This window comes from Crassostrea angulata, chromosome 3 (assembly GCF_025612915.1).
Source record: "Crassostrea angulata isolate pt1a10 chromosome 3, ASM2561291v2, whole genome shotgun sequence".
NCBI classification, from domain to species: domain Eukaryota; kingdom Metazoa; phylum Mollusca; class Bivalvia; order Ostreida; family Ostreidae; genus Magallana; species Magallana angulata.
In genome coordinates, this window is record NC_069113.1 from 33,610,188 (window position 1) to 33,635,530 (window position 25,343).

General features: G+C 34.3%; 1 protein-coding gene across 3 annotated transcripts; it reads left to right on the top strand.

The window, feature by feature from the left end:
• Nucleotides 1-449: 449 nt before the first annotated feature.
• Nucleotides 450-25,027, top strand: LOC128176205 (long-chain fatty acid transport protein 6-like). Of its 3 annotated transcripts, none has more exons than XM_052842356.1 (11): nt 450-598; nt 3,168-3,571; nt 4,014-4,124; nt 7,263-7,469; nt 16,676-16,834; nt 17,397-17,521; nt 18,041-18,232; nt 19,544-19,637; nt 19,797-20,001; nt 21,668-21,765; nt 24,428-25,027. In XM_052842356.1, the coding sequence occupies exons 2-11, from the start codon at nt 3,190-3,192 to the stop codon at nt 24,757-24,759; spliced, it is 1,905 nt and encodes a 634-aa protein (XP_052698316.1). In that variant the 5' UTR covers nt 450-598; nt 3,168-3,189; the 3' UTR covers nt 24,760-25,027. The 3 variants fall into 3 exon arrangements, with proteins under 3 accessions (XP_052698316.1, XP_052698318.1, XP_052698317.1); XM_052842358.1 differs by having other exon boundaries at nt 490-590; nt 3,199-3,571; XM_052842357.1 differs by having other exon boundaries at nt 508-590.
• Nucleotides 25,028-25,343: the final 316 nt, after the last annotated feature.

Here is a 25,343-nt window from a genome sequence, read left to right on the forward strand (position 1 = left end):
CTTTTTGATTTTTTACATACTACCAAAAAAGTGTGTGTGGGGGGGGGGGGGGGGAGGGGGGCAACTCCACGATCTTTCATTGACAATTCTTTTTATAAACAGAAAAAAATTTCCTGTGAGAAAAATTGGGGCGGGGCTTCACCCCCTCCTCCCCGATGCTTCATGTACGTGCCTGCACTGACTAGGTAACCATTTTTGTTTGTTTGTTGTGAATTGATTTGCCTTTAATCTATCAGGGTTTTTTTTGAGTGAAAATTGAGTGAAAAAATATAGGCTATATTATAATTACATAATTCTGCAGCTTGTACATGTATGTACAATGTATGACGGAGCGGATTTGAACCATTGACAATTCTTGTTAAATATAGCTGCTTTAAGGAGTTCTGATAAAAATTGAATAGGTCATAAGCAATCATGAAGTGAATGGCACGTTTATTTAACAATTTATATATTTTTCATTAATGTTCTTCGCTTCACTGGATTTGATCGGTGTGATCCGCCAACAGATTATCATACCTCTAGATGAGTTATCGTTCTTTTTTTTAGCATAACAAGTCAACTGTTGGCGTTGATAAGACGTTAAAGAAAAAGTACATTTGTAAGTACAACTTGTATTCATCTGCGATCTGTTTATTACTTAATGAGGTCTCAGTTGGGCCTTGTTTGTGAATTAATATTATAATGGAATGTTGTGTATCACTATGTAATTGTAAAGCATGACCGTCGCGTGGCCTACTTATTCTCTACAGCATTCAGGCATTGTCAACCTTCAGAGCCTTGCTTTGATAAATACATAATATCATATACAGCTGCACTCTAGGTCCAAAACAGTGTGAATTTATATTCCTCATTTTTTGCTAGATCCATTACAAAGTTGTAAACTCTTTATGCTACGGCGGACAGTTTCTGTTAAAATTTACTTGTTACTATATAAGATACGAATCAGACTTTCGATCATCTCTGTGTTATAATTTTTATGTATGTTTAAAGTTTCCAAAAACGGCCTCGTAACTACCCCCTCTATCCCCATCCCCTTAACACATAGTCATTCTGCGGGTCTAATGTGGGAGGTTTTTTTGGATTTTGTCCGATATAGAGTATTCCAAATTTAAACTCGTTTTCCGTGTATTATACAATTCACCTGACCAGACGTATAATATATTTTAAATGTTTCCTACCTAATTCACGTAAGTACACGTATTTTTTGGTACTTCTACATGTGTAGGTCGTCATGTACCTGTAAAATCGAAGTAGCAAATCGTGCAGACAGGTAGAATCCGAAAAGGCATTTTTCTAAAAATTAACTCTTATAAATGTTGAATTTTGAGGGAACTTCCACCCTTTCAGAGGCATGTTTTAAGATTATACAAAAACTGAACATGCAGAATAAACATTATGTTCAGGAGAAGCTTTAAGATGTCCTTCGTTTATTTTTTTCCCGCGCCCCCTCTCCAAAAGTTTAAAGCAATATGAGCTGTATTTTGTAGAATTTAATTTTGCTGCAAATACCTGATTGTACGATAAGTCTGCATATAACTTAAACTTATATGATAAATAAGGTTGGAAAAAATCATTAATTTTTGTCAGAGGAAAGAGATCTCTTCTAAGGAACATATTGCAAATCAAGTTTTGTACAGGACGACAATAATTCAATTTCGCTCCAATTAAGGTTTCTGAACAGCCCTTTTCACAAAAATTTGGCGAAAAAAAATTTAAAAACCATGATATTTTTGTCATTTTAGTAAAAAATAACATTTTCGTTAAAAAAAATTCTTCATCAAAATTGCAGCTCATATTGCTTTAAGAATTCCGGCGAATCATTTTTTTTCCTCTTAGAAATGTTTTGGGTATAGGTCTGCCCCCTTCCAACTTAAAAAAAAAATGATGCTTCGTGTCTGTTGTGTAAAACAAGAGCGATGGTGTGCACAGATTCATATAAATCGTCAAGAATTGAAATGAACTATGGGTTATAAAAAATTGCAGTTGTCCCCTGGTCCCCCGTCTGTTCCTGTTCTCGGCCTCATCACCATATTTTTTTTTTTTTTTTTAGAAAACAACGAGGCTAGCTAGAGTCTATGTTCCAAATAATTACCTTATGAACGTGGCATACATCTGCACTACTTATATATATATATATATATATATATATATATATATATATATATATATATATATATATATATATATATATATATATATATATACACTAGTACATGTACGTAGATTTATACATGTAACATGTGTAATGACTGGTTTTTTTCTTTCTATCTGTCAGAAAACCCAATAGTTTGTAATTTGATTTGTGATGCACGTGATATACCATTATACAAAATATGTAACAACTCAAAAGTACTTTATTCTAAACAAAAAAAAACACACACAAAAAACCCAAGTATTTTTTGTAAAAGATCTTGCTCATTGTGTGTAATGAGCTAAAGGGGAAACTTGTTAAGTGTCATTTTCTCGGTTTCTACTTGAAATCATCTGTCTCCTCTATATTTCTGATCAAAGTACGCTCATATTCCGGAAGAATAATTGATTGAGCAAATTAATGTGGACTTAACAGTTCGCCTTGATTTTTTTTAATCACGCATCAATATTTTATTAAACCTTGTAGATTTAAAGAAACATGCATTCAGGGTTCTCTCTCTCTCTCTCTCTCTCTCTCTCTCTCTCTCTCTCTCTCTCTGTGTTTATATACATAGGCATGCATGAAGTTGACTGCTCTTTTTTGTAAACTGAAATAATCGCTTTGACTTTAAGCTTGAATAATTTCTTCAGAAGTTTTCTTTATTAATCAGCGTCTTTTATATTAGCATAATCAAACTGAATAAAATTTTGGTCTTATTACAAATTCTGAATACTGGAGTCGCTCAAGCAAGAAAATAACAAAACCTCATGTGTAATTGTTAAGCAGTAAAGACTACTGTCTTATCGTGATTCAAAACGTTTAAAAATTAGGATATGCAGATCAATCAAGAAAGTTTCGTACCTAATCATACAAAAAGAATATACATTTTGTAAATATAATAATGTTTATCCTCTCCAAATTATAAAGGGGAGGGTACATTTTTCTATAAAGTTCTTGTCCTTTTCTCTATTTCGGTATTCCTAACAATGTTAGTGTTTTGATCATGATATGTACCTCTTTTTCATTTTTTTCGCAGGTACGTTTCATTTTATACTTGCATGTACCAGAAATCAACCATGTGGACCGTGATTGCAGGCGCCATTACCGGGCTCTTTGGCGCCTCGTACCTCGGAATCAAATTCTGGGCGCCGTGGGTCGTCTACGATCTGAAATATATCTGGACAGTTATGATTTCTTCCGTATTACCAATGTTATCTGATATCAAAAAGAGAAAACTACCCATCGACCGCTTCCAAGAAACGGTAAAAAGGGACCCAAAGAAAACCATGCTAATAGTTGAAAAATCCTCGTTTTCATACGGCGAGGGAAACGCCCGGGCCAACAAGATTGCCCATTCTGCACTTAGCCTGGGATTAAAACGAGGCGATGTGGTTGCCATTATTCTAGCGAACGAACCCGATTTTATTTGGACGATACTAGGTATTGTATAATTCTTCTGAATATGATTTCTCAATTTTTGTGCGTTTTGCCATGAAGGACCATTATGCATATGCGTGTGTTTTTGTATGATTGGTACGATCTAAAAACATTTACATATTCCAGTGTAGTTGTCTGTGATAACACTACGAATCGATTTTGTACTATACAGTCCAATAAATTCAAAAGTCGCATTGCTAGGGCTCAAGCGGGGTTTGCACACATAATATTCTGATTTTAATCGTACAACTGCTGAAAATTATGTAAAAATAAGTAATAAGGAATCATTCTTTGAATACTATGAGTTGATAATTTCGGTCGGGGCGTGATCAAATCTATCATAAAGCCCTTCGGGCTTTATTGGATTTGATCACGCCCCGACCGAAATTATCACCTCATAATTCTCAAAGAATGATTCCTTATTCCTTAAATAATATTTGAACAGGGTTGCAGAAAGTTGGAGTGCAGATGGCGTTCATTAACTTCAATCTGAGGAACGAATCATTAGTTCACGTCATCAAGGTGGCCGAGCCCAAAATGATTTTTGTGTCCAGAGGTATATTTTTTTTATATTTTGAAAATGATAATGTTGATAAATTTAAACGAAGCACATGTACGTGTAAAAAAGAACGGATGTCCGAGATTTGACAATTTATACATTATTATCTACAATGTTGATATTATCAAATTACACTTCACGTGTACTTATGCCGTGCTTACAGGACGTATCGTGTCATACATGTAACTATACCAGCGAAGAAAAGTAAAGCAAAGCTCTCTGATGAAAGTTAATACCTTACCCACTTTACATACTTAATTTTAGGGTGGCATAATAAAATGTGCTTACATTGTAGCCTATAATTTTATAAGTATTGAAATAAAATTGCTAAAGCTTCAGTGTTGAATAATAGAATGATTACTGAAGGTTCATGTGAGCTTCGCTGCTCACCTGTTGTCTGGCGTCCGTCCGTCTGTCAACTTTTCACCTTTTTTACTTCATCTCTAAAACCACTGGGCCAAATTAAACCGAACTTGGTACAAAGCATCCTTTTGAACAGAGGATTTTAAATTGTTAAAATAAAGGGCGTAACCTTTTTTAAAAGGGAGATAATTGCGAAACGTGTCTTTAAAAATCTTCTCCTCAAGAACCACTGCACCAGAACTGCCAAATTTAAACAAAAGCTAGCCTATACTATAGTATTGTGAAGATTCTAAATTGTAACAATTGTGACCCTCGGATTAAAACTGGGGCCCCAGGCGGGATTCTTTGTTTTACTTAGAAATACGTAGGAAAAATGTTTAAAAATCTTCTTCTCGAGAACCACTGCATCAGAAATACCAAATTTAAACAAAAACTTGTTTCTATAGTGAAGATTATAAATTGTAAAAAAATCGTGACCCTCGGACCAAACTGGGTCCCCAGGCAGGGTTCAAAGTTTAACATAGAAATACTAGTACATAAGATGAATGTTTAAAAATCATCTACAGTATTCAAGAACCACTGCGCCAGAAAAGCCAATATTTACACAAAAGCTTGTTTATATAGTGAGAAAATTGGGGCTTGCGGTGGGGTTCAAAGTTTAACATACATAGAAATTTTTTTAAAAATATCTTTTCTGTAAAACTACAATGCTTCACTTTGTTAGATTACTTTGCAAGCATCCTTAAATAATGTACATACAATAAAGGCGTGACCACAGGACTAATACGGGGCCCCAAGAGGTGTTCAAAGTTTAACATAGAATTATATATTATGGAAATTTAAAAAAAATCTTTTTGAGAACTACAGAGCTACAGTTTGTGAAATTTCTAAGCAAGCCCCTAAGATATTGTAAATTCTAAAGACCACGGAACAATGCGGGGGCCCCGGAAGGGGTTCAAAGTTTAAAACAGAAATAGCATATGCATATTACAACTTCAAACTCTCGATGAAAGGAGCCAGACATCTGAGATAATTATCATATATGTTAAGAGTTTCTTTGAAGGTCAGGATTAAAATCAATTTCATTCTTGTCTAGAAAGGACCGAGAATTAAAACATTTAGGAGCTGAAAAAGTTTTAAGTTGTAAAATTAATTTATAGCATGCACAAGCACGTCACCAGGAAGTATGAGTATGACAGTGTTGCGTGTTATTTTTAAAGCAAAAGTTGAAACGTCGAATCTTTTCATAAAGAAGATGAGCGAATATGACACGGCAAATGCCCAAATGCCGGTTGGTTACGTCGTTAAATGCCACAAATTGTTAGATAGATATGTTAGGTTGTCAGATTTTTTAAGTCGACTTGTCAGATATCAATGTAAGCCTGTCAGATCTTTATGTCGACTTCTCATAAAATGATCATCATGACTAGAAAATTAATATTTTGTTATAAAAAAAAGAGTTTTTGGCTCAAACTATCATCTTCTTGTCTGTCATAATGAAATCTGACAAGTCGACATTAAAATTTAAAAACAACACAGCATAAAGACATGAGAACACAATATACATGCAAGATACAGCAATTCGACTTAGAACCATTTTAACAAGATAGACCTTGGACTTTCAGTTGGACGTATAGAGCTCTATCTATTTCTTTCGTCAAAACTAGTTAAAAATGACGCGGTATCAAGTGAAATATGCACCGATTGCGTAGTTTTAGCTCAAAGCCAGACAAATCTTGTCGATTTCAAACAGCCATTATGATAGCTGAGTGGCCTACAATGAAATAGACAGGCCTACGTCATATTGCTGTTCACCACAACTACCCAAAGTCCAAGGTCTTGTTAAAATGGTTCTATTGATTAATGACTATAATATTATTTAGTCTGATTATATTTGACAAGTCGATATAAGTGAACAACAAATAAACATAATCTCCTGATATTGCTGACAAAATACATAACCTCCGAAAATGGATTAGGGGAAAAAAACCCTTCACATCCCAAATAAATAATCAAAGAATTCAAGCATTTAATTGTTCATATCTACATCTTTCTTTTAACAAATTATTTACTAGTTGATCGTAAATAGTAAAAGTAACTAAATTATATTGTTAATGTACATCAAACGTTGAATAAAAGAAATAGCTAAATCATCTTTTATGGGAATATGAGTCTGACATCATCATGATTATCTCTTGCAGTCCGTGATTTTTCCCAGGTGCTGAAGGTTTCGACAAACCGAAACTGGATTGTGTAGATTTCAGTCCTGTCTGTTTCTAAAAAGCTGTGAATTACAACCAATTTTTGTAGTACGAAAAAGAGGGAATTATACTTATTGGATGTAAATATATGTATTTATAAACGGCATATTTTTCTATCAAGTGTTATATTAAGCCTATTTAAAGGGGCATGATTACGATTTTGTTAAAAAAATCGTTCCGATTTTAATGTTTACAATGCTTCAGTAGCGCATTTTTAATCTATTAGGCAATCAAAATAAATTTGAGTGTTATTCGTTGAGATATAAGCGAGTTACAGAGCTTACAATTCTTTGCAATGTAAACAAAGCTTTTGTTGCTTACATTTTGAATATTGAAGTGAAAATTCCAGTTTTAGACTCAAAATGAATGTATTAAACGTTATATAGAAATGCATTCCTAAAGCATTGTAAATAATAAAAACAGAAAAATAAAATTTGATCCAAATCGTGACAATGCCCCTTTAAAAGGAAATTTACGGTATATATAATTTGGTTTGTAAATGTGTGTTTAGAAAAGGACATTCAAAATCCAGTTTCTGATATAAAGAATGAATTGGCTGGAATACCAATCTACCATTTTGGAGAAGCAGACGACCCAGATTTTAAGCCGCTGGATGGCGTAATTGAGGAGTCGTCTGATCAAGATGTTTCTGAAGAATTCCGAAAAGAAATCAAAATGATCGACAACTGCTGTTATGTTTACACATCGGGGACAACAGGTGACGTATAACACTTTGTTTCGCATTTGAATATTTTAATAAACAAAAGATGAAACAAAAACAATGGAAATTAGGGTATCAAAAGTATTTTCTACAGGAATTTTGATAGTTCAGAAAAGTATTTTCCTCAAAGAAATTAGTTTTCCCGTCGAATTTGAAAATCCATTGGGAGTTCTATTTTAATTCATCAGATAGTACTTTTTATTTGAATGTTTATATGTAAATGACAGAAAGTTTCTCCAATGGTTTTCTGCATGATTTGTTTAATAAATTTCAATATCTTACTCGGCAGGTGACATACTTTAAATTTTTGGAAAATGCGACTGGGGTGGATGAAAAAATTGCCTACTTGACTTGACAAAATATATCTATTTAAAAGTAATATTTTAAAGTCTTCAGTTTGTAAGATTAATCTCCATGAAGATTTGGATATACTGAGGGACACTCTCCGTAATAGAACGATTAGTGAAAAAACTAGATACGATCTCGTTACGAGTAACGAGTAGGTCTTCCGTTCAATTTTTAAACGATCTGATTAAAATATCAATGTAATTTCAGATAACCACTCCATTTCAGATATTGTATACGATCGTCAATATCCTTTAAAATGCTTAACAAAGAGTTTTGCTTTATCACATACAGCACATTTAAGATTTAAGTTTTGGTCCCCTAGAATCCAAGATTACGTCATCAATGGGTTTGGAAATGAGTTTTACAAACTTATATTGTTACGATCAACAACTTTGTTTCTATAATGCATTACAAAATTTTGATAGTTTTTAAGTTATTTGTAATAGAGTTTTCGAGTGTCTTGACCCCTAATTTAAGGGGCCAGCCCCTTTTTCTTGAGTTCATTCAAAAAGTCTAACTAATACTAACAATTTTTGTTCTTACACTTATGTAGAATTGTTGTTCATATTTTAGATACAAATGATTAAATATCTAAGGGGCCAGCCCTCTAGATCCTAAATGGAAACAGAACTTGGTGTTTTGATTAATGGAATTGGTTAGAATCATCAATGCAAACATTTTCTCTTCTATAATGCTTTACAAAATATGTCTCCTTTTCTAGATATATTGCGTCAAAGTTTAAGAACTTTGGCCCCTAAAACTCCCTAATTACGTGATGAATGGGCGTGGCAATGATTTTACCTGATATATATTGTTACGATCAACAACTTTGCTTCTATAATGCATTACAAAATCTTTATCGTCTTTAAGTTATTTGTATTATAGTTTACAAGTGTCTTGGCCCCTAAAAAAGGGGGCCAGCCCCTTTTTGTTGAATTTGTTGGAAAGAACTTTTGATTGTTTACCACTTTTGTTATATATCTGTTAACAAAATATTAACTGATAAAAAGATACAGATCAAAGCGTATGGAAATTTTGATTCAAAATTCGTATCCAATTTTCGAGCCCTGGCGAGCTCCTAAACTTTGCGCCACTGGCATAAAAAAACTGCATTGTGCACAACTTCAATCTATGGTCTACCTATCCTGAAAATTTTATATTCATATCTCCGATAGTCTCTGAGTTTATGTCTGCACAAAATTGGTCGTAAAAATTTACAAAATCGGCCGTAAATCGGAACCGGAAGTGACGATTTCAAAATTTCAAAAAACTTCTAGAATTATGACCACTGGCAATCATCTGTGAAAAAATGGTCGAAATCGGCCGAATAGTTTTCGAGATATCGCGTGCACAAAATTTGGGGAAAAAAATAATAATAACTAGATCTCGTTACGAGTAACGATTAGGTCTTCCGCCCGATTTTGTTTTCATATGATACGATGAAATATTTATATTCTCTGCCAAATCTGCGATCTTGGTGAATCTAGGTTTTTTGTCTCGAGACCGAAAACGGACGAACAAAAGAGGTTTATGAAAATAAAAGCTAGGTTTTTTTTTATACATTTGTTTAGTGTACACCACTGTTAATCATGGAAGATGAAACACCAAAGATAATCAGTTAAACTTGTGAAAAAAATAAATTGTTTGAACTCTTCTGGTGAGTACCGGAAGTGACGGTTGACAAAAAAAAACCCCGTTAAATATATCTTCAATCGATTGTCTATCATTTATAAAAGTTTGTGTCTCAATCACTTACAGTGACTAAAATCTCGCTGGTATCAATTTTGTAGAAAGGCTAGGTACCAAAGATATTTGAAATCTTGATTGTTTTCAAGTTATCTGTAATACAGTTTACGAGTGTCTTGGCCCCTCATTTAAGGGGCCAGTCCCTTTTTCTTGAGTTCAATCGAAAGGTCTCACGAATACTATCATTTTTTGTTCTTACACCCATCTAAAATTGTTGTTCATTTTTGAGATACAAATGATTGAATATTTTAGGGGCCAGCCCTCTAGATCCTTAATGGGGACAGACAGACAGAGTTTTGATTAGTGGAATGCAAACATTTTCTTTTCTACATTGCCTAACAAAATATGTCTCCTTCTCAAGATATATTGCATCAAAGTTTAAGTACTTTGGTCCCTTAAAATCCCTAATCACGTCATAAATGGGTGTGAAAATGATTTTACCTGATAAATATTGCTACAATCAACAACTTTGCTTCTATCTTGCATTACAAAATTTTGATCGTTTTTAAGTTATTTGTAATAGAGTTTACGAGTGTCTTGGCCCCTAATTTAAGGGACCAGCCCCTTTTTCTTGATTTTGTTGGAAAGAACGTTTAATTATCTACTACTTTTGTTATATATGTCTTAGCAAACTACCAACTGATAAAAAGATACAGATGAAAACGTATGAAAATTTTGAATGAAAATTCGTACTCAATTTTCGAGCCCAGGCGAGCTCCAAGAAATGGCGCCACTGGCGTAAAACAACATAATAGTGCACAACTTCAAACTATAGACTACCTATCCTGAAAATTTCATAGTCATATCTCTGATAGTTTCTGAGATCAGCTTTGCACAAAATAGGTCGTGAAAATGTGCAAAATGGCCGATAAATCGGTACCGGAAGTGACGACAGAAAAAATCTCAAAAATGTATGAAGTTTACATCAAGTCCCATCTTCTGTGAAAAAATGATTGAAATCGGTCGAATAGTTTTCGAGAAATCGCGTGCACAAAATTTGTGGAAAAAAATAATAATAAGAAGAAATCGTACGAAAACTATAAGGTCTTCCGTTGGAAACGGAAGACCTTAATAAGAAACAGTACGAAAACTATAAGGTCTTCCGTTGGAAACGGAAGACCTTAAAAACCTACTGTTACATTTTATCTATTCTTATGCGCCGGATTTACCAATTTTTAGCACAATAAAAATTTCTTTTGCACTTCCATTTATATCCCATATGGGATTTAATTTATATTCCAAACGGGCTATTATATCCCAATTTGGCGATGCTAAACGTTAACTGTCTTTCATAATAGTTATTATGGTTAACCAAATTACATCATCACAAAATGTTTCGCACTGACATCCTTTTCGGGTTGACACCTACGGGTGTTCTCATAATACTCGACATATAGACTTTAACTGACACAATGTAAATGTTGATGCTAAGGTTCGAGACCAATTAAATCATTGGTAGACAAATGAGAATATAATTATTTTCTTTATAGAGTTTCTCTTGAATATTAATAAGTGATTTCAAACAAATTATTAAGCAGTGACCTTTGAGTTTTAACGTGAATTTAAAACACAAGAAATATTATTTTCATTTAGGGAAACTTTTTTAAACATCGCGCCCAAAGGTCATGAAGCAGTTTAAAACTGAAGTCAAATTTGTTCCCTGTCTAATTGTCTACTGATTGAAAACATTGAAAAATAAAATGCTATTAAAATGTGTCTCTTTATTACGTTGATATTTACAAAAATTAAGCGATACTTTGATATATTATAAGAAGATGGGTTAATAAGGCGTGTAAACTGCCTATATGATGATAGATAAGATACTATAAAATTAAAATATGAACAAATCTTATATTTCTTTCTAAATAATTGAAAACAATGTATATTTACCGTAATATCGATTTATAACCTTTAAATATGTTAAATATTTAGAATAAGTTAATTCAAACTTGCGTATGCGTGTCAAAACCTCCAAATAATGTCATTTTTATCACCTCAATGCCTTTTCTTTTATAGAGTGGGCCTGGGCTCCATATTTTTGTCATAACCTATCTAAGATTTAAAGGAAATCAAACCGATTTCTATCAACAAAAACGTTGAGAGATGACCCACTATACATACTTTAAAAATTTCATTTTGTATCCCAACAATTGAAAGTTTTAGAGAAATACTACAAGTCCTTAAATTCGTGGTTGAAGTTGCATTTATCATTTAACAATGAAGTTTGTTGTGACTGAAATGGCTCAGTGGTTAGAGCACCAGACATTAGGTAACATCATAGAGCTAGGTTTTTTAGGTTGTGAGTTCGATACCACCAAAACTTTAGAATTTATCTTTTTTCTTATCGTTTGTTAAAATATTCAAACCTGAATATAGGTATAAATTGTGCTTTTGTAAACTTGGAATATAACACCATCTAGGATATTTTGTTGGATAAAAATTAATTTGAAATTGTTTTTTACGACAAAAATCAAATGGGCATTTGTGCTATCTTGTTGTTCCGTGGGGAAAAACTTCTATATAGTCGTTTTTACGTTGGGAAAAACTGCTTTATAGCCTCTTTTACGGGGGAAAGATGGCTAGGGGGAAAATGCACTATATAACACCGGATCTACCAATTTTTAGCACAATAAAAATTTCTTTTGCACTTCCATTTATATCCCATATAGGATTTAATTTATATTCCAAACGAGCTATTTTATCCCATTTTGGCGATTGGTCCCAACCTGCTAAAAGTTCATTGTCTTTCATAATAGTTATTATGGTTAACCAAATTACATCATCACAAAATGTTTCGCACTGACATCCTTTTCAGGTTGACACCTACGGGTGTTCTCATAATACTCGACATATAGACTTTAACTGACACAATGTAAAGGTTGATGCTAAGGTTCGAGACCAATTAAATCATTGGTAGACAAATGAGAATGTTAAACACTGAGTGGCCAAAAGTATTGCAACAAACATGGCTGACGTCATCACAAAGTAACATCAACAGCACACAGAAAAACGACCTTTCAATGTGATTAAAGGTGTCTACTCACATTTTTCTTTCAGTATTTTGTTGCATAGCCTTTCTGAATTGTAACCTGTCGTAGTCTGCGGGGAATCGAGGCATACAAACTTCTGATGTAGGTCTGTGAAAGTCCATTCCAAATTCTCTTAACTGCAGCTACTAAGTCATCACGATGTTATCAATCTCACGGGACTGTTTAATTTTGATACAACGCCAGACATTTTCTATGATATTAAGGTCTGGGGATTGTGCAGGCCAGTTAAATTTCTGAATTCCGTTTTCCTGTTTCCATGTATTTGTTTGTCTAGAACAGTGAGGGGTGGCATTGTCATCTTGAAAAATAAATGGACGATTTCCGAAAACTTTTGCAATAACAGGCCATAAATGAAAATCTAGTAGTTCAATATACTTCGTGGAGTTTAAATTTCCATCAACTGACACAATAACACCAATGCCATCGTAGGTAATACACCCCGAAAACATACAACTCACTTTGACTGGCGTATTGCGTTGGTTAAGACAGTAGGGCTTCCACTTCTCGGACGTTTTTCTCCACAAACTGACGGAGTTATTTTGCCCAACCACCACCTGTGTTTCGTCTGAAAATATCACTCTCTGCCACTGTTCAGAATGCCAATGTCTCTTCCCTCGGTTTTCTGAATTTTCCCCCGTCTGTATCCTTTCTGATGTAACCTTCGCCTCACAGTTCTCTTGGACAAACGCGTTCCTTCATTTCTATTGAATGTTGATGTTATATCTTGTAAAGATTGCCTACGATTTGTTTTAACAATGCGATAAAGTTTCCGATCACCCCTCATCTGTCACTCGGGGCCTTCCACTTCGGGGATCGTTTTCAACACTTCCCTTTTGAAAGAATTTTTTTCAAAATACGCCCGACTGTACTGCGGTGTATCCCCAATAATTCACTTACTTTGTTGTTGTTAAATCCCCTTGCATTCAATATTTTGATCCGCTCCTTTAAATCTGTTGACAGTTCTTGCTTTTTCTTCGACATTGTTTACATTAGTTTCTGCACCGGATATCGTCTGCGTATGGGAACCAGAAACGGTTCCTTAAATAAATCATACCCCATATAATTTACACCCCGGATACTATGCCCCGAATATGCCTCGTTACGCGTCAGCAATAAAAATAAAATTTGAAGCGAGCAAAGTTGTGATGACGTCAGCCATATTTGTTGCAATACTTTTGGCCACTCAGTGTATAATTAATTTCTTTATGGAGTTCCTCTTAAATAATATGTTTTACGGTGCTACCGTTCTGGCGAGCGCAGCAAGAATTACACATAGCCTACCTTGCATCATTGTAATCCTAGTGTTATTTAGGTATCAACGAACGTCAAAGAATTTTTGAGAGATTATTTCTCCACAATTAGTATGCCGGGGCAAATGTCAGTACTAATTTTAATGGTCATGATACATACAGCGCAACCCCTTACCCCGAGAGAGAGAGAGAGAGAGAGAGAGAGAGAGAGAGAGAGAGAGAGAGAGAGAGAGAGAGAGAGAGAGAGAGAGAGAGAGAGCCCGGTTCCTTTTTGTAGGTGTGTAATTTCCCACTTTTAAATTTAATGGTTTGACTATATGCAATATCTACATAAATTTTTTAACTTTTTATTTTTTCTCTTTATTCCTTTTTATTTAGTTCAAAATATCCTCTTGTTTATTTCCTCCCTACTCATATAGTTACCCGCCTAGCTACTGTACATGCATGCACAATTAGCTTATAAATGAATCGATATGACAGTAAAGTATGGCTCTTGCTATAGTCTGTCCCACGATATTTTTGCCGCATATTTTCTTAAATTATTCAATATTTATAAATACCTCTTGGTTCAGACGATGTTCATTCAATAGTATGAAAAAATCCCAAGATTTCCCCTTTGAAACGCCCCCTCTAGCTTGTCGGGTATCAGTACACGGCTAAAAATAAAAAGTCTACGAGGTTTTTCCATTGCCAAGGAGAAGAAGACGCCCGGATGATAACATTGAAAAATTGCGCGAGGTGTCCCGAGTATTTCCGAATGGAGAAAAGATGTCAGCATTCCCCATTATAAATCTCCGTAGGAAATCTGTTTTCGTTCCTGTGAATTTTTACGAGGGAAAAATGATAATGTGTGAATGAAGATATCTTGGGAATTTTCCCTTTCATCGATTTTAATTGCACTTCAATCACAGGTATGTGTATTTTTATTAAAAACCGTTCAAATATGCAGCATAAATATCTTGGGACAGACTATAGTATATATTTAGATAATCTCTATATTAAAAAAAACCAAATCATATGTCAATGAGACAGGTATCGCAGTCTATACTGAAATAGCTAGTACACACATTACAGATGTTTGATCCACCTCTAAATTTATCGCGGGAAATATAGCGCGAGAGCACTGTGACGTCATCAGTAACTTTGTTCGTCTTTGTTTACGTTTCTCGACTCAATACGAAGGTATGGAAGCAACTAACAAATTTCTCGAGTCTCGCCAAAGCATATGCGCTACTCAAAACGTGTCTTCAAACTTTGAGACACCGTAAATTACGAGTTAAAAGTCGGCCATTTTTGGCATAGCACCACGGGTGAAAACATTAGAGAGCATTATGGGACGTAGACAAAAAATTTTGTTTGATGAACTGTAGGTTTAGCTCGTTCTTTTTCCCGCGCACACTGGTTCTTAGAGCTCGCTTCGCTAGCCGGCGCTGCGCGCCGGCGAGCTGCGCTCGGTATAAATAAGTGATTTCAAACAACTTATTAAGCAGTGACCTTTAGGTTCCAACGTGAATTTATTACACAAGAATTATTTTTTTTCATTAAGGCAAAATTTTTAAAACATCGCGCCCAAAGATCATGAAGCAGTTTAAGACTGAAGTCAAATTTGTTCCCTGTCTAATTGTCTACTGATTAAGATCATTGAAAAAATAAAATGCTATTAAAATGCGTCTCTTTATTACGTTGATGGTTACAAAAATTAAAGCAATATGAGCTGTATTTCTTAGAATTTTATTTTGCTGCAAAAACCTGCTAGTATGCTAAGTCTGCATGTAACTTACACTTTTATGATAAATAAGATTTGAAAAAATCATTTATTTTTGTTAGAAGAAAGATATCTCTTCTAAGGAATATATAGCAGTTCAATTTTTGTACAGGACGACAATAATTCAATTTTGCTTAATTAAGGCTTCTTAAGGGTTTTCCCCGTTAATAAACCATAATACTTTTTTGTCTTTTTAGTAGAAAATAACATTTAAACAAAGTTCATGAAAAATTCATGAAAAAGTTTTGCGTCCAGCAGCCAGAACAGAAAAAATAATAATGAGATAATATTCACATATGACATGATATTATACGACAAATTACATAAAGAGATTCGATGCTGGACGTGTTAATTGAACTATGGTGAAAACAAACTTAACACCTAACACTCGGTGACCCTGTTGTGCGCAAATGCAAATTACAGACTATCAAACAACCTGGGTAACTCGACCCCCTGCATGCGTACATGTGCTTATAATGCCAGCTTGATTTACACAGAGATATAAAGTTGACTCATACATCCTATGAATAATTACAAAATTTGTTTCCAAAAATGTTTTTATTTACAATAAAATTAGTTTTTTGTGAAAAAAATTGCAGCATGAAAATTGCAGCTCATATTGCTTTAAGCGATACTTTGATATATTATAATTTGATGAATGGTTGAAATTTTGACTTGAGTCTAAATGTGCTTCATGATCATGAGGCCAGGTGTTTGTAATTAAGACCTACCCATAATTGTGATTTTTTACATCATAATTTTTTCTTTGGAAATGACACCAGGGTCTGTGTTCTTGAGTTAAATAGTGAGAAGGTGTTATGGACCTGTCTTGCCGGTTCTCATGGTGTAAATTTTGTATTTGCTGCCACCTAGTAAATTACAACATGACAGATTATTGTGCATTTAGTAATAACGATTAATGCATAAAACTTTGCTTTTCTTTAGATTGATAATTTAATCTACTGTGGTAAAAAATAGACATTCTACCTAAACAATCTGTACTTTAATAAATCTGTTTATACTGAATGTTTTTTTTTCGTTTAGGCTTACCTAAAGCAGCTTATATTCCATATGAAAAAGTCGTAAAGGCTTCCTGGGCTTTGGCAGCATTGAATATAAGCAAGGACGACATTATTTACACGTCACTTCCGCTCTACCATTCTGCTGCCTCTCTACTTACTGTGGAAAATGTAATAAGAACGGGTATGTTGTTCAGGAGACAAATGTATAACTAAAAATGTCTGACAGTGTATTCATCAACTGGCTTGTTATATCCATTCCCTTTTGAGTATTCATATCTGTAAATTAACAGTTTTGTCGATTTTTAACAAGAGCTTGGACCTTTGGTAGTTGTGCCAAATGGCAGTGTGACGTAGGCTTGTATATTTTATCGATGGCCACTCAGAAATGGCTCTTTGAAATCAGCAAGATTTACCAGGCTTTTGAGCTAAAACTACGCAATCTGTGTATATTGCGCTTGAAACCAGCGTCAATTCAACTTGTTTTGACGCAAGAAATATATAGTTAGGTCCTACTGAAAGTCCAAGACCTTGTTACTATGGTCCTATCTTATATACAAAACCTTTTTTTTTACTCTGATCAAGATTTCATTGTTTGACACCCCCCCCCCCCCAAAAAAAAATAAACAACTTTTTTTACTATTTTGTTGAGATTTGAAAAAAAAACCTTACATTACAACCCATACCGCTCATTTAATTAAGCACCAATGGATTTCCATAGACTTAACGACTATTTATTTACACAGGAGCAACAGTGGTGCTCAAGAAGAAGTTTTCCGCCTCTCAGTTTATCCGAGACTGTCGGGACCACCGGGTAACAGTAGTGCATTACGTCGGCGAAATCTTGCGATACGTAGCTGCTACGCCTCCGGTAAGTGGTTCCCTGTCTGATCTTTTTCCAATTTTCGTGGATTAAGTTAAAAATTAAAATCTTAATTTCAAGGATGCGTGATTTCGTGTGCCAATGACCAATGAAGTTTGTTATTTGATAAATGGCACTTTAATGAGCATTTAATTTTGTGGTTTAATTAAATTAAACAACGAAATCTACGAAATTGGTATTTGACGGATATTGAGGAAATCATAGTTTATCCATGCATTTGTCAGTTTGGTGACAGATCTAGTTGATGTCTAAATATATATGTAATTGTTAAAGACGGAATATATATATAGGATCCATCTTCATATTATTATACATGTACAAATGTACATTGTACATGTATGTATAAGAGATTCCGTTGGAGTCAACACACATCATTATCGTGACGGTCATCAATGAAAATTACTTTCAATATGTTGAAAAAAAGGTTTATGTTGAAGAAATAAAGATCGTATACCTGTAATTATTTTCATAGACATTTTATTATAAGTTATATACATGTGTCTTCAGAGTAGCTCAGATTCGGACCACTGTATACGGTGTGCTTTTGGGAATGGATTGAGGAGGGATGTGTGGAAAGTCATGTCGGACAGATTCAAAATACCCCATATCTACGAGTTCTACGCGGCGACAGAAATGCCTGTGGGTATGGTGAACATCTCAAATAAACTAGGCGCCGTCGGTCGTATGTCCCCTTTATTGGTAAGATTACAGTCAAATCGTTTTATTTTAAAGGTGGTATGAAACACGAACATATTGTGACGTGCTTTCTATCGAAATAAACAATGAAATTGAGTTTGATTTCTTCTTTCAAAATTATGTTTCATAACTCGGGTTTCGTTAGCAAATCAGTACGTCATGAGTTCGAATCCCGCTGGGCCTTTAAAATTTATTTACCCTTCCCCCAAAAATTTGAAAAAGCATTTTGGGGCAAATATTGTAAAATTTAAAACTTCTAAACCGGAGAAAGAGTTTTGATTATAATGTACTTTTATCCACATGAATATCGGCAGGTGTCCCATACCACCTTAATAGTCTTCAGTTTTTCATTCACACAATTTTCATTGTCCGACAAAAGACGGACATAGATCCAATTTCTATGACATGAATTCATTGGGTTATTTTACACGAGCTGGATGTGCGGTGTTATGACTGCAAAAATACTGAAAGATGATGAAAACCGCACATCTTATATACCAGTAAATTGTAAATTTTAAAATGTAAAGGAACATAGATCAATATTAATGTGAGTTAAAGTACATCATAATTAATGAAAATACTTTCACTGGTTTCGAATTTTTAAATTTCACAATATTTGACCATAAGACAAGTTTTGAATTTTTTAGGAAAGTAAAATTTTTAAAATACCCAGTGGATTTCGAACTCATGACTTACAGATTCGTAGTGAAACCGCTAACCCACTACGAGGTGAAATTTGTTTGGGAAAGAAACTATAAAATTACATTAAATTTTACAGTTGATTATATTGTTTATTATGATAAATTATTATAGTACATCACAACATGGATTTGTTGTCCCATAAGCCTACCACCTTAGGACCGTTTTAACAAGAGCTTGGACTTTCTGTGAGATGTTACTATCTAGTTTGCTCATCTAAACAAGCTGTCAAATATTGACCTGCTTTCTTCTAATTCACTATGAGAAGCTCATTAATATTCATAGACTGTCAAAACCGGAATATTTTGCCAAGATCTGCTCTGCTGTGTGAAATTGATGTGTTTCAGCGAAATATACATATCTGGGTGAAGTCTGGCGTGTGTCATTGCGTTCAATATATTCATATCTATTAGCCAATGACTGGACAGTTAACCATGAATAGACCCCACCTTCGTCAAATCGGAGTTTGTCACGTACTGCCCAAAGTCCAAGCTCTTGTTAAAACGATTCTAAGTATCATAATCAAATGATAGCTGGATAATATGTGAAAAATGCATTAAGGTCTCTTAATATATATATTCTTTGAGATTAAATACCGCTACTGTTTTATTCTAGAAAATGACCTTGCCAAGCGAATTCGTCCTATATGACCAAGCAACCGAAGACGTTGTGAGAAACAAGGATGGATTGTGTGTTTTGGCCCCTCTTGGTGAGAGAGAGAGAGAGAGAAAGAGAGAGAGAGAGAGAGAGAGAGAGAGAGAGAGAGAGAGAGAGAGAGAGGACATGACTCAATTCATCGATGCTATATTTCCCGCTGGAGAACTTTATCGTCGTATGAATCTTTGACGTATGAATATTTCATTGCTAGATACACCTGGACTGTTGCTGTTGAAGTTAAATGAAAGACGCCGTATGACGTTTGAGGGATATAAAGGAAAAGAGTCCGAACGGAAAAAGAAATTGGTGCATGACGTCATAGTACCCGGAGACTGTTACATCAACACGGGGGACGCCTTTACAAGGGATAAGGACTATTTCGTGTATTTTGCAGACAGACTAGGTGACACATTCAGGTACAGTCTAAACGACATACATGTAGTGTCATAAGTGATGACAACCAATCATTTCTCAGAATTCTCTCAACTGTATAGGGGTATATTTATTAAAAACACTAAGTTTGTAAAAACGGAAGTACGTGTGTATAAAGGGACTCAATTTCTGTAGAATTTTAGTGATTATCAATTCAGGATTGACGAATGTATTATGTCACATTGACAGCTTTTGTCTTCTTTATAAAATTTACATTTTATGTAACGTTTATAAGTTGAGAAATTGTAATTTTATGAATATGATAGGGTAAAAACTAAAATGACGCTTACGTGTTACTCAGTTAGCCTATTGCTGTTGGTAAACATGAATTAATAAAAGCGGGGTAGCAGTCAGAGGAGTCTCGACTCAAATTATGACTCCACAATAAAGCTCTATTGGTTTGAACTTATTCCATAATTGTAATCATATTACAATAAATAAGTTTAAACCAATAAAGCTTCAAATGCAAGCAGTCTCCCTGCCCTGACAGGGCCATCTACATGTACGAGCTATCGTGATACTCGGGGGACGTGCCCGTTCAGTGTTGTGGGTCTCTTTTTTATTTTGAGGGAGTGTCATTTTATGAGGTACACAGCAAAATTTTACACAACATCAGATAGAAGCATACATCATTATTTGATGAATAAGGATTCGTTCTTTGAGGTAATACTCAAATAATGATTCCTTATTCCTAGAATAATGATGCATGAGGCAGTGTTTATAATGGTCGGGACCTAATCAAAACCCAATAAATCCCGCGGGGCTTCATAACAAACCCATCAATTTTCCCTGCTTGATACTGTCATTTTAACAGAGTGTGATCCAATTTTGCGGATCACCACACTGTGTTTTTCCGATTTTGTATCACCACTCTCTGAAACTGATGACGTAGTATGCTTCGCGTCTTGTTTGATCTGATGATACGCGCCTGGCAACTCGACGTGATCCGACCCTTTGGATCAAGTTACTGTTATATATATATATATATATATATATATATATATATATATATATATATATATATATATATATATATATATATATATATATATATATATATATATATATATATATCTATCTATCTATCTATCAATCTATCTATCTATCTATCTATCTATCTATCTATCTATCGTCCAGACCGTTAAGATCACCTAATAATATCAAAAAGGGATTCCTTAATTATAACTAATATTAATATATATTAAATTTTCTGCAACTGTGCTTTCAAATAGTAAATCATGTACATTTTTTCCTTATTTATACTTTTGTATACATTTTACAGTTATGCAAAACCTTCTTGCGTTCCAACAATACGACATCGATACAATGTATTGAACTATACGTCACAAGTTTGATTCCTAGTGTAACCACTCACAAAGACACGTTTTTTGTGTGTGTGGTTTTTTTTTTTTTTATCAATAAATGGTTTCTTAATCTCATGGGTTTATTTTGTATGATAAAATACTATTGAGTGAACTCTTAGAACTTTAATTTGGTTCAGTTTATGAATTCACGGGAACTCTGAACCATCTGTTAAGCCACCAATTGCTGAAATTTCAAATTATTATGAAACTTCTCTGTCATTTACTTTATTTGATTGTGAATACTGTCTAGGACAAATTTCATTTTACTTTTTTTTTCGGTAATTAGATGGAAAGGGGAGAACGTATCCACCACAGAAGTCGCCAATATCCTCGTGGAACTGGACATTTTAACTGATGCGTGTGTATATGGTGTCGAGATTCCAGGTTTGACTTATTGTTATGATAAACTGTTAGATGTTTTGTGTGACTCTTACTTGATATGATTATTTAACTTTTACGACGCGTGCTGTTACAACGCACTTTATAAAATCACGCACTTTGAAGTTTTTTTTTCCAAAGTGCATTAATTTTATTTTCATTTGGCGCTCTTGGATCTCTATTAAACAATGCACATTCTCAAAGTATACAATACAACCCCTAAGGTGCGGATGCCGGCTTAAATTATGGTGGAGTAAAGAAAAAAATATTATTGGACTGTTTCAACTGACTTTACCCAGAAACAGGTCGCGATTTTTGCAAATTGTACACAGTTTTTATTAATCGGCATACTGGGTGACCGTTTATTAGAAATCTCAATTAGTTTCAAAGTCTTTGAATATTAATATGCAAGACGTTTATGGATAAGGAGAAAATGAAAATCATAATTATCACTATCTTTCGTGCAATACATAGTTTTTGTATATACTTGTTATGAATTATACTACTGAATACAGAGTTATTTTCGCCCAGTGTGATTTTTGCCCTTCTACACTGGAATTCACCCAGTCTTAAATTCGCCCGCTGACAACGAAGGCAAAAGGGACGAAAATAAAACGGCGGCGAATATATCCGTGTATACAATATAAACAGTCGGACCTACCTTTCTCCCGTCTCTGCAGCAAAGGATACCGACTCCTTTTACATAGAAAGTGATTCTTCTGTGCCACAAGAAATAGCTTTCGAAAAAGCTTGCCTGACTTAACATATTTATTCAATGGAAGCATGCATGTTTAAATAAGGCTATTTAATAAGAAATTAATTTTAATTTTTCGCTGCTGATCATAAATTCTAGTGCATGTACATGTATATCACTTGAAATTAAATAATTTCATAAAACGTCCAATCATAGGAAATACATGTAGGAAAGGATATTCAAGCACGTATTGTTTTTGAAAGTGTGTGGGGGCACCTTCATCCAAAACATCTTGACAAGCAATTAATAAAAGGTCGAATTCTCAAAATCCTGAAAAAAAATCCTAATTGTAACTTCAATTCAATTAGATTCCTTATTTTCAGTTTCAATTATTACATGCTCCGACAAAAGTGGAGGGGGGCAAATCCATGATATTTCCATTTATTATATATGTAAAGTTAAGAAAAGTGCCTGCTGCAAAAAAGGGGGAAGCAGCACCCCACTCCCCACCCTCGGTGTTACGTGCCTGCGCTGTATACACATGGTGTGCTGGAGTATTTTTCTGTGATCCCAATTAGGACTAAACGGCGCGCAAAAACGATAAATGAGACATTGTGGCGCGAAGTCCTGCTTTACCATTCACGCAACGGCTGAGATCTCGATCCGATGGTTTGAATGAACTCATCCATTGGCATTGATCCATGGGGAGGGTATCCAATGAATTTTTTGACATTTGTTTTGTAACAACTACATACTTTTACTTTGGATCGAATATTTGGAAGAAATCTATCAAAATAACACACACACTTGACTAGCAATTATTTATTGCCTGTACATTTAGTAAGACACACAAGTTTTGTGCCCCTTTCAAGATAATGAAATCGCCCAATTGATCGAAAATCGGGTCACACCCCACTTCGGCGATTTAGTTCAATATATATTTGTTTTAATCCAAACTGATGATTCTTTGGTAATGATGACAATCCAACACCAAATATTACTTACATTATACCGTAATAGACAATATGTAACAACTTGTTGCGATGACTCCCCCCCTCCCCCCCCCCCTTTTCCACCGTTCAAATTTGGCTTATCTATTTTTAAATCAGGATAACACACGTGCATGGTGAACAGCCCTTTTACTTGAAAACTCTTGCTCACTGATGTAATTACATCCCATATAACATTCTTATCAATTGTGAATGTAAATGCTGACACATTTTCAATGCATCGGTTAATCTTTTTTGTGAAAAATCTTAATATTGCTTGCTCCCATTGTCTGTGCTGTTTCGGAGAAGGCAACTTTTAAACCTTAGATATGCCTGACGTCATGACGTCAGGCGATTTGGGGCTTCTCGTTGGTCAGGGATTGTACTATAGTATACGGTGATTCCGTTTCAATAATCATGAAATTCGTAAAATATAATAAAATAACTAATGACGTTTAGTGATTAAGAGGGCTAAATGATACTGGCCATTGTTTAGGCTAAATTTATCTCATTTGGACTAAGAGCTCAGTATGAAGATGGGAGAAAAATTTCAAATTTTTAAGCTAAAATAATTTGGATTTTTTCTTTCCTCATAATTTTAGTTTATGGCAAAAAATATCATACATGTATTTATAAGTTTAAGGCAGATTTGATGGTTAATTTGTTGACAATACTGCCATCATAAGTATTAAAGTTGATCTTGTTTTGTTATTTTCGACCGAACGGTTAAAGAAAATAGAATAATGAAGCTTGCTACGTGTATGTCACAGTTTTGAAACATGCATATCATACATGTATTTATAAGTTTAAGATGGTTATTTTGTTGACAGTACCGCCATCATAAGTATACAACTAAGTTGATTTTGTTTTATTATTTTCGGCCGAACGGTTAAAGAAAATAGAATAATGAACCTTGCTAAGTGTATGTCACAGTTATGAAACATGTATTTCGTCATAATTTAAATGAAACATAAATGTTTTTCAGACAACGAAGGAAAAGCTGGCATGGCGGCTGTAAGCCTAAAACACTCCCTTAAAACCGATGACTTGTCTCTGACTCAGGAACAAATAAAGGCCATTGCCCAAATCAGTGAGAAACATTTGCCCTCTTATGCTAGACCCAGATTCATCAGAGTCGTGAAAGAGTTTGAATACACCAGTACCTTCAAGCAAAGCAAGCTGAGACTGAAGCAAGAGGGTTACGACCTAGACAAAGTAGATTCGCCTGTTTATTATCTGAATTGCAAAGAAAATACATACAAGGAAATGACTCCAGAGATTGAGAAACAAATAAATTCTGGAGTTATCAAAATGTAGACAGTTCTTGTCATGTTTTTGGTATGCGATATTTGGAATAATAAACAGACTTCCAGATGAATATTTTATTTCGAATTAAATGAAATGGGGAAGGATAAGAAATGTAGTATGCATCTTTTTGAAGGAGTGTCGATTTGTATATTTCTATATTCTATCTATAAGTATTATTTACACCTATTTAATTATATTTTTGATATCATTGTAATTTTGTGAGATTCTACCTCAGTCGTACTCAGTCTACTCAAATGAATAAAATCAGAATATCATACATGCATATTTTTTCCTTTTTTATTATGCACATATCTAGAAGGAAGTCGGGGGTTGTCTTTCAAATTTTAGCGTCATCTCAATCACATAATTCTCTCAAGTCGCAAACACGGTTATCACTTCTACTATTTTTCGTAAAGAAAATAGAAATTGTTGGTTTATTTTATTAGCTTGTTCCATGGAATCCTTAAGCTTTTTCGTATAATCACTCAATGTCGAAGGATTCAAGACTAACTTTCCTTACCTATGCATAATGCTGTATCACTAACGGCTATTTTATGAAGTTTAGTCCCCGAAAAAGTTTTGAAATGATTTCA

What these genes read in the sequence shown, in the direction of transcription:
- LOC128176205 (XM_052842356.1), top strand. Translation starts at nt 3,190, where the DNA reads ATGTACCAGAAATCAACCATGTGGACCGTGATTGCAGGCGCCATTACC. An exon ending in TTTTATTTGGACGATACTAG is followed by an intron (nt 3,572 to 4,013) that starts GTATTGTATAAT and finishes ATATTTGAACAG; the next exon opens with GGTTGCAGAAAGTTGGAGTG. An exon ending in GTGTGTTTTGGCCCCTCTTG is followed by an intron (nt 19,638 to 19,796) that starts GTGAGAGAGAGA and finishes TTTCATTGCTAG; the next exon opens with ATACACCTGGACTGTTGCTG.